Source organism: Protobothrops mucrosquamatus, unplaced genomic scaffold (assembly GCF_001527695.2).
Source record: "Protobothrops mucrosquamatus isolate PMUCROS unplaced genomic scaffold, P.Mucros_1.0 scaffold_177, whole genome shotgun sequence".
Classification (NCBI taxonomy): domain Eukaryota; kingdom Metazoa; phylum Chordata; class Lepidosauria; order Squamata; family Viperidae; genus Protobothrops; species Protobothrops mucrosquamatus.
This window is the reverse complement of record NW_015386253.1, coordinates 974,493-984,721: the sequence shown is the minus strand read 5'-3', so window position 1 is coordinate 984,721 and position 10,229 is coordinate 974,493. Positions and strand designations below refer to the sequence as shown.

At 36.3% G+C, this 10,229-nt stretch overlaps 1 protein-coding gene across 2 annotated transcripts in view; it reads left to right on the top strand.

Moving 5' to 3' along the window:
• The window catches only part of PDCD6IP (programmed cell death 6 interacting protein), a 31,853-nt gene continuing 21,624 nt past the window's right edge, over positions 1 to 10,229 (top strand). For both annotated transcript variants that reach the window (XM_015822734.1, XM_015822726.1), the window contains exons 1-4: positions 1 to 352; positions 5,912 to 5,966; positions 6,465 to 6,534; positions 9,498 to 9,625. In XM_015822734.1, the coding sequence (XP_015678220.1) occupies positions 147 to 352; positions 5,912 to 5,966; positions 6,465 to 6,534; positions 9,498 to 9,625 (459 nt within the window). In that variant the 5' untranslated portion in view covers positions 1 to 146. The remainder of the gene's footprint in view (positions 353 to 5,911; positions 5,967 to 6,464; positions 6,535 to 9,497; positions 9,626 to 10,229) is intronic.

The following is a 10,229-nucleotide window of genomic DNA, read 5'->3' as shown; positions in this document are numbered from 1 at the left end:
AGAGTACCATAGAGACTCGGAACTTTTACGTAGAATCAGGAAGTGAGTTGCGGACAACGGCTAGCAGTATCTGGTGCAGCGTCGAGTCGAGGAGGAAAATAAGTAGTGGGGGGTGGGAACGAGAAGTGAACGAGAAAGAGACGAAGATGGCGTCGTTCATTACAGTGCAACTAAAGAAAACCTCGGAGGTAGACTTGGCAAAGCCTCTCTGCAAGTTCATCCAGCAGACCTACCCCGGTGGGGAGTCTCAGGCCGAACATTGCCGAGCCGCCGAAGAACTCAGCAAGCTGCGCAAGAGCGCGCTCGGGCGCTCGCTCGACAAGCACGAGAGCTCGCTGGAGACCCTCCTGAGGTGAGGCGCGCGGATGGCAAGGGAGGGGGAGGGCGCGCGGGAGGGCCCGCAGTGAGGCTGCGCGTGGGCCGCGCCCTTGCCTGCTGAGTTGCGAGCAAGTAAATCGAGCCAGCTCCCAAGCGTAGGCGGCTGCCGTGGCTCTCGCCTGGCGTGACAACTGGACACCACGCTACCGGTGGGTGGGTGAAAGTGGAGGTGACGACTTGGATGCTTTCCAAGCGGTCCTCCTCATCCGCCTTTAAAAAAGAAAAACGACAACAACGAAAATGGTTTTGTGTTGTTGACTGTGGGTTAGTAGCTGAGAGTTACGGTAATATAAAGGAACCGACGCTCGCTCTGTCTGTCATCATCCTTCTCTAGACACCTTGAATAGAAGTCACGAGCTCATTCCTGGTGCTTTGCCGGTCCTCGGGGTAGTAGAAGCAGAGATGCGGGCAGAGTGATGCCTCCTGTTTTTCTAGGTTACGCTTTCTTCCTCCTGGATTTATTTTGTGACTAATATTTGGGCACAGTCTCCCCCTCCCTCAAATATTGGGCATTCTGGAAACCAGTTCATTTTTGATTCTTCACAGTTGGATTATGGGTGAATCAATTTACTGAAGGATGTATGAGTTCGCCAAAAGATGTAAATATGAATAGACAACCGGACTGGAAAAGTTGAATGTCACCCTCTTCTACTACAGTATAGGGAAAACTGATCCGGAAGTTTATGTGATTGTAGATTTCTTTATGATATTTATGTAAATGCGTCTCCATATGTGCAAATTTCCCTTTAATGGTTGTAGTTGTCCTGTGAAATTTTAGATTGTAGTTCTATTAGCTTATCTTGCTTGAAAGCATTCACGGGAGATGCAATTTCTAGAATTACATGAAACATATTTAATGAAGTAGAAATTAAATATGTTTTTGAAATTACTATTCCAATAACATTTCTTGAATTGTCACTAATTTGGCAAGTGTTAGTTTCCTGGTTGATGATTTTCCAAGGAGGCCAAGAATATTGTTCCTGCAATTGTATCAGTGTATGTTTAATTCTTTCATGTTCTCATCATATGCTAAATAATAATGATAATATATCAGTATTCTACAGAAATTTGGAGATTATATTTAAATACTAAATGTCTCTAACTAAAAATCTAGGGTAGATTAATCTAAATTAGAAAAAGTAACAGTTTGGTATTACTTAAATTTTCATAAATGATTACCTTTATGAAATAGATTGTTATACACAAATTATATATAATGTATACAAATGATAAAGTATTAATATTGGTGTTCAGCAGGTTACTCATCTACAAGTAAAACATCATGTACAGCACACTATTTTGTACAAAATTCCATTAATTCAAGAATATTTCTTACTAAAAATTAATATTTGGGTAGTATGCAAAAGCATTTATAAACCTAGATGGCCTGAGCTTTAACTCTGTTGTTTTCGTTATTGATTCATGACCCAAAATATTGGGCATATGTATTACCTGCATTTTTGTGCCACTTTGTTCCAAAATTATTGTGATTATGGATCAGTGACTGATACTCAAGACAACCATATGATCCCATAAGCATGGGAACTGATTCATAATCACAATAATTTTGGAAAGAATGGCACAGAAATGCAGATAATACATTTTCCCACTATTTTGCACCATAAATTATGTTTCAGTTCAGTATAAAAATCAAATCAGTAACTTAATGTTGGTCCAACATTTTAGTTGTAACTATTGCTCGTTCATTTAAAATACCATGAGTGCAGGAAATACTTCTGGGAAATTAGATTTTTTTTAATCTTCAGAGATAAATTATTCCAAAGTCAGGAATGCTTGCTTATAGAATAGAATATCCCATAAAATAAAGAATTGATGTGTGGTCTGGTTATATATTAACTGAAATAAAATTTAACCAGGATATAATGTTATATAGCTAAGTAATGAAAAGAGAAAGCCAATTTTCTCTAGTGGTTAAAGCACCAGACTAAACCCTGGACATGAAAGCCAGCTGGATGACTTTGAGCCAATCACCCTATAATCTCAGGCTTGGGCGACAAGCTGGTTGATCAATTCCTGCAGCAATCAATGGATAACAGGGGACCCTGCACTTAAAGAAAAATGCTAGGAAGATACCACTTAGTGTTCTCCAATCTCAGCATTATTATTATTATTATTATTATTATTATTATTATTATTATTATTATTATTATTATTATTATTATTATTATTATTATTATTATTATTATTATTACTTTAATTTATACCCCGCCCTTCTCCCGAGGGAGATAGTTGGTCATATTTTCATTATTTCCTAATCAAGAGTGAATCCTCTCTTGATGTTTACACAGGTAGTTTTTGACTTACAACCATTTGTTTAGTGACTGTTCAAAGGTAAAATGGCATTGAAAAAAATTGACTTACGACTTAACCATTGCAGTATCTCCATGGTCGTAGGATCAAAATTCAGGCATTTGGTTACCGGCAGGTATTTATGTCATTTATTTATGTCTTTATGGCACTATCCAGGGCCATGTGATCATCATTTGTAACCTCCCCATATGGCTTCTGACAAGCAAAGTCAATGGAGAAGCCAGATTCACTTAACAACTGCAATGATTTGCTTAACAACTTTGGCAAAAAAAGAATGGGGCAAAACTCACTTAACTGTCTTGCTTAGCAATTGAATTTTTGGATTTAGTTGTGGTTCTAAGTTATGGACTATCTGTAGTGATGCTGAACCCAGAAGTGGGGATCCAAAACCTTCTTTAGTTTTCCCATTTAATGCCTCATCTTATTTTTGTAGAGCAGCTTGCTAATTCTTCTGATTATCACCTAGCCTTCCATGGTAACTTGACAACCACATTGTAATCCTGGAGTGTGGACAAGAAGAGCTTTTGTGCCTTATATTGCCTTTATGTTACAGTCAAAAAGTGAAATAATTTCTATAGTAACACTTCCTGGTTGTATTTCATATAGTCATGGAGAGGATTCATTTCTCTCTCTCTTCCTTGGTGGATAAACTGGTCTCACATAAGATAAATAAAATCAAGCTTCATTTTTTAAAAAAACCAAAATGCTTTTTTAAAAAAAACAAAACATTGTAATAATATGCAAGAGGTTCAGTGTGGAAGAAAATAATTACTAAGCTTTTTGAAACATGATGTTGCATATTAGTTAAGAAACATTTTCTGAAACGAAATAGAATATTTTGATGTCTGATATGGTGTGCTATGATTTAATATTTTGCCTAAAATATTTCAGTACAAAAAAAATTCAAATTATTAAAGATGATAATAAGATTCTAAGAAAAAAATACATTTGCACGAACATTGCCTGAAGTAAAAGTAAGAACCACAATTAAATACCAGTTTCAGAAAGATAAAACATGCATGACCACAAGTGGGCCTGACATTTTGACTGAAAGTTGTGAAGTTGTTAAGCGAAGTGCCCAGATGACTGCCTTGCTCAATGACTGCACTTCCACCTTCCCAATTGCAGTGTCTAAGTGACCACATGGATCATTGAGAGGCTAGAATGAAAGAGCTATCTTCTGAAAGGCAGCATTCTTCTGTGAATACAAGGGAATTTCTACTCTGTGCCGGAGAATCAAAACTCAGATCCCAAAGATCCAACCTTTCTTTCTCTGGCCCAAGCATGGCATTCTCTTTCGCACATGGTGACAAGGGGGACTGCTACACACTGCACCAGAGAAAAAAAACTTAAATACTTTCTCCCACAGAGTGTGCCAGTTCCTCTGCCCTGTATGTGCAAAAGGTTCCAGATGCCATGGTGGAAATGCTCCATACTAAAATCCTGCTTGGTTTTCATAAAGGACTTTTTTAGCCAGCAACAGGCAACAGTCTGTCCTTCCACTTTCAAAGAAACTGGTTGAAAAAGATGTATCACAAAATGGGTCTCAACAGAGTTTTTTCAGCCTGATCTCAGGAACCAAATGGATTCCTGCAGTAATGACTTGTGTTTGTCCTGCAGGCTTTGCTATGGACTTTCTGAGGATCACGATTGTGGAGACTTGGCAACCCGTTGTAAAATGAACAGATTGCTAAGAGCCCAGATTGCAGTCATGTGATTGTGGGGTATGCTGCAATGATTGTAACTTTGGGCAATGGTTGTAAATCCCTTAATTCAGGGATTTTGAACAATTGCTGAATGAATGATTGTTAAGTGAGGACTAGCTGTAAGACGTAGCACATTGAAGGCGAATATATATGTGTCCCAGGATGAAGTTGCAGGATCCAATCTGGTTCGGTCACCAGGACACAGAGTTTTTGTCTTCCAAGCTTTCGGATTCATGCTGGAGCCCATCTTCAGGAAACTTCTCTTTAGCAGAGTGTGCACTGTTCTGTGTGTGGTATTCATAGTGCCTGTTGTAAGTGGCTTTTAAGATGTTGATTGGGGTCGGTGGATGACTGGTTTTTAATTGATGAGGGGCCTGTTTCCCAGGCTACAATTCCACCTTGCTTGGAAGTGGAAGATACTTCCAATGTAATCTGCCGAATTCCCTGCATGGGTTCCCCTGTGACTATGTAGGGCAGACGGGGAGGAAGCTAAGCACCAGATTGCAAGAACACAAGCGAGCAGTCGGAAGAGGAGACCCAAACTCATTGGTAGCCTCACACTGTAGTGAACAAGGACACACATTCAATTTTGCAGCTACTAAGATTGTTGGATGAGCAGGCACCAAAACAGTTGCAGAAGTGATTGAAGTCTGGGGAACAGGCCCCTCATCAGTCAACAGGAGTGATGATTTGAGGTGAGGGCTGGGCAGCACAAGCAAGTGATACCTAATGACAACAGCCAGCCATCAACCCACTTCAGTCAACATCTAAAAAGCCACTTACAACAGGCACTATGAATACCACAAATAGAACAGCACACACTTTCTGTTATAGAGAAGTTTCCCTGAGGATGGAGGCTCCACCAAGAGTCCGAAAGCTCGGAAGACAAAAAACTCGGATCCGGGTGACCAACCCAGATTGGATCCTGTAATATAGCACAATATCAGAAATAGAATTTTAAAAAAAACTTACCACAAACTCCAAGCTGTGCATATAATTTCTACAGGAAGAAAATGTTCTGAAGTGAATGTATCTCTGTTTTAATCTTCTTGAACTTTTCCAGGTTTTTGGAGATTCCAAACTTTAATCAGCTGCTAAGATAATGGAAACCCCATTCTTTGCCCGGCCTTTCTCTAGAAGTGCACTCGTTATATTTTAAAAAGACAAAATATTTTCTGGTAAAATAGATTTTTTAATTTCACTCAGTGAAATTCATAAAACATATTACATTCTTAAAACACATACTAATTAATTAGGTGAATATTAATCAACCTGCTATACATCTTACTTAAAAAATTGGTCACACAAAATCTTTGTATACACAGACACAGACACAGACACACACACACACACACACACACACACGGGGGAAAGGAAGATTTGACTATGTGTTCATGTAGAGATAGAGAGCCATCTCATTCATGGGTTTGTGGATTCCAGATCTGTTATATTTGCAACAACATATACACTTATGGGGGTTGATTTGTTTATTTCAGATACTATGATCAACTGTGTTCCATAGAACCAAAATTTCCATTTTCTGAAAACCAGGTAATGTATTAAAGCTTTTAAATATTGTTTTAAAATGCAATATATTGTGTAAGAGAGTATTTGACATTGGAATATAAAGTTGCTTTTGAATGAATCTTATACTTTTAAGTTATATTTCCTAATTAAAATAAGTGAGACTGTGAAGACATCAGTGTTGGAGAGGCATCTATTATACAGTGTGAAAATACTCTTTTGGATCACAAGGATACATATCAACCACAGTTTTGGAATGTATTAGTTTCTCAAGAAAATTTCTGTATATACTTAACTCTACAGAAATTAAGAATAGTCCAATTAATTGAATTGCATAAATGTATATTAAAACAAAGACTGTACACCCAATTCTGTTTATAATAGTAAAATAATTAATGTAAAAGGAACTCTAATATATATTTTCTTTAACATAGATTGAATTTTCTTATAAAACTTCCTTTTTGGAACATTTTATACCTGTCTTAAAGCTAGAAATTAATTTACTGTTTTTATTTATATTTTCAGATCTGTGTAACTTTTACCTGGAAAGATGCCTTTGACAAGGGGTCGCTGTTTGGAGGATCTGTCAAACTTGGTAATTAATTATTACAGAATTCAAAATATATGGAATCTAAATTATCCTCTTTAACTTACTATATTTTTAAGAATTGCTTATTTATTTATTAAATTGCTATACTGCTCATCTCATGTGACTCTTATTTAAAAGTCACTTTCACTGCAGAAGAGACATGTGGATTCCTTCATGAATTTGAACATAACTTTTGTTTTGATCCCTAGAAACAAAGCAGTGTTAGAAGACTACTTTCTGTTGATTGTGCAACTATGTTCTTTGTGTTCACAAACCCTAAAGGTTTTTGATTTGTTAAGGCAATTTGTAGTTATCTATCTGTGTAAATACTGTATATCCTTTCAGGTTTTTCTGTTCATTGCCTACTTTCAGTGCTTTGTCAGTTGAAAGGAACTAGAATCAAGTCAGAACCAGAATTGAACCACATTGTTATTTTGTATTTTGATAGTCAGATTGGTATTCTTTTCCACTTTGACATATATCCCAAAAGCAAAAGTATGAATATTTAATATTTATAAAAATGTATTTCTTTGTAAACCCCAACTTAATAACGTTAGACTAACCTGTCAATATAAGGCACCATCTCATTTGTCAGGGGAAATAATCTAAAACCTCAGTCTGTTCACCTGGGAGCAAGAAGGGGTAATTAGAAATATTCTGTATATGTGATTTTATTCCTATATATACAAAGTATTTAGATAGAGCTTGTAACTTTATCAGGAGATAGTAAAGCGGTAATGCACTTGTTATTCCAATAGCATTTAGCTTTGTGTAGTCTCAGAAGATAAGTAGGATGAGGTTGGGTAGTATTTGGATGTGAAATCTCTAGGAAATACCAGGATTGTAGATTAGACAGGAAGATAAAAAAAGAAAAAGAAAAAAAAAGATGAAGGGAAATCTATTTTTACTGTTACCAAGTAGACTGCATTGATGTGTCCATGGAGTTACCAGGGGCTGAGCTTGATTCATATTTGGGTGGTTTGTAGGTGTGTGCTAATAGTCCAAGAAACACGAATGTTTTGCTGGTTTAGTGGTCATTGACATTTTTGCAGTCTGTATCATTCTTGTACAGGTAGTCCTTGACTTACGACCACAATTGAGCCCAAAATTTCTGTTGATAGGTTAGACAGTTGCTAAATGAGTCTTGCCCCCATTTTACAATCTTTCTTGCTGTTGTTGTTAAGTGAATCACTGCAGTTACTAAGTTGGAAACACAGTTGTTAAGTGAATCTGGCTTCCTCATTGACTTTACTTATTAGAATGCTACAAAAGGTTATCATAAGACCCCGGGACACTGCAACCATCATAAATTTGAGTCAATTCTCAAGCATCTGAATTTTGATCATGTGACCATGGGGATGCTGAAATGGTCATAGATGTTAAAAATGATCATAAGTCACTTTTTTCGATGCCATTGTAACTTTGAACAGTCACGAAACGAATTGTTGTAAGTTGATGATTACTTGTAATGTGTTCATTTTTAATCCATGTTTATAAAGCCTCAGTCTTGTCCTCTTCTATCATTTGTTTTATATTCATTTTTATGATAGCAGACGTTTTAAAAATAACTTCAGGATGCATTATTCCCATATATCCTTGAATTCTTCCAAAATTAGAATATTTTGCTACATTCTTTATTAGTGGGTTTCTTTTTCTTTAACTATAATTTTAGTTCTTTCTATAATAAAAATAATAATAAAGTTGGAAGGGACCTTGGAGGTCATCTAATCCAACCCCTGCTCAGGCAGGAAGCCCTATACCATTTTGGACAAATGGCTGTCCAGTCTCTTCTTAAAAACTTCCAGTGTTGGAGCATTCACCGCTTCTGGAGGCAGGTTGTTCCACTGGTTAATTGTTCTAACTGTCAGGAAGTTTCTCCTTAGTTCTAGGTTGCTTCTCTCCTTGATTAGTTTCCATCCGTTGCTTCTTGTCCTGCCTTCAGGGGCTTTGGAAAATAGCTTGACTTCCTCTTCTTTGTGACAGCCCCTGAGATATTGGAACACTGCTATCATTGAAACACTGCTTGTCCTTCTCTTCATTAAACTTCCTTGTTCTCTCTTGTTTCAAATTTTCAAAAACCTTTCTTACCATGTTTTTTCAACAGAATTTTATCACAGGTAGATTTATATTAGTTTCAAAATCTTCATATATTTTAAATAGAATTTTAAATAACAGGTAGGAGGATACTGATAATTAATTTTAAAATATTATTTCAAATCTGTCTGATTCCTTAGTCTGTTTGATTTTTGAAAATCAATTTTCTAATCACTCATCAGCTGTTTATTCTCAAGTAGGATTTTTTAAATTTTTTTAAACTTGCATAAAATTTATTTTGCAAGGAATAAAAGGAAACTTGTCATACAAGCAATTTCCAGAACTGATTAAGAAACCCAAGTATACAAATCCAGAGTCCTTGTTCTGAACTGCAACTTCGTCAGCAATGACTTTCACTTGGGTTGGAGAACTCTAAAATCTATTGGAGACACGCTATATTTTGATCTCCTTTTGCGTAACCATTGTATGGAATGCTTGTGGCCAATACCAGGTCCTCTCCTTGGTCTGGAATTCTAAGGAGTCAGTCCATTCACTGGCTCTTTATTTTGCTGTGGTTGTCAGCTCCATTGAAAATGGAACCATCTTAATTACTTTTCAAGAAATCAAGCTAGTTGTGTTTACCCAGAACCAGTAAAGACAAACAGCACAGTGATATGACTACAATAACAATTCTTTAAATATTTTCATCTTAAATCATAATAGCTTTAAGGTTAGTTATTAGCAATTTGATCACCTGGAAATCAACTAATATTTTTGATTTTTTAAAAAAGGATTGTGTATAACTTAATGAGTTCCACAGATCTGCAGATTTGTTGATGTATATTATTAGATGTTTGTGCTTTTATTAATTAGTATAGACTTCATTACTGTTTGATTTATAGATAAGAATGTTGATTTTATGACCTTTGTTTCAGCTCTGGCAAGTTTAGGCTACGAGAAAACATGCGTGTTATTTAATTGTGGAGCATTGGCCAGTCAAATAGCATCAGAACAGAATCTTGACAGTGATGAAGGGATGAAAGCTGCTGCTAAATATTATCAGGTACAATTTTTGTCTATGTTTAACTATTTATTGGAATTTATAATTGTTTTGTTCAGACATTAAGAATGTATCTAAAAAAACCCAGTAATTATAAACCTAGGGAAACTATCTAAGATAGGAGTGGGCAATTAATTTTTCCAAAGACCACATGAGAAACTGGGACTGTTGTGCATGGCTGAACCAATAGGGCTGTTATGGCGGGCAGGCATACATGAGCATACATAAATTGAAAAAAAAAATAGCAATTGCTTTCAAAATAAAAATAATGCAGTTGTACTTTGTGCACGGTATATATTTATTTACATTTAATTTTTAATTTCCATTTATTGTCACATCGGCCAGATAGTGATAGCCAAAGGGCTCAATGTGGCCCAGGGGCCATAAAATGCCTAGGTCTGATCTAAGATGAATATTCTGTATCAAAGAGAAGAGTGGTGACCATGATTTCCTTTGGACTCACCAGCATCTCTATCCTGCTTAACTGTTTATCTATATAAATAAAAATGTAAATGTTCATTTGTTCAAAATCTTAAATCTCCGAAAGTTCTTCACCGATTGCTTTGAAATTTTGACACAACGTTGCATTCGAATACGCGCGTGTTTT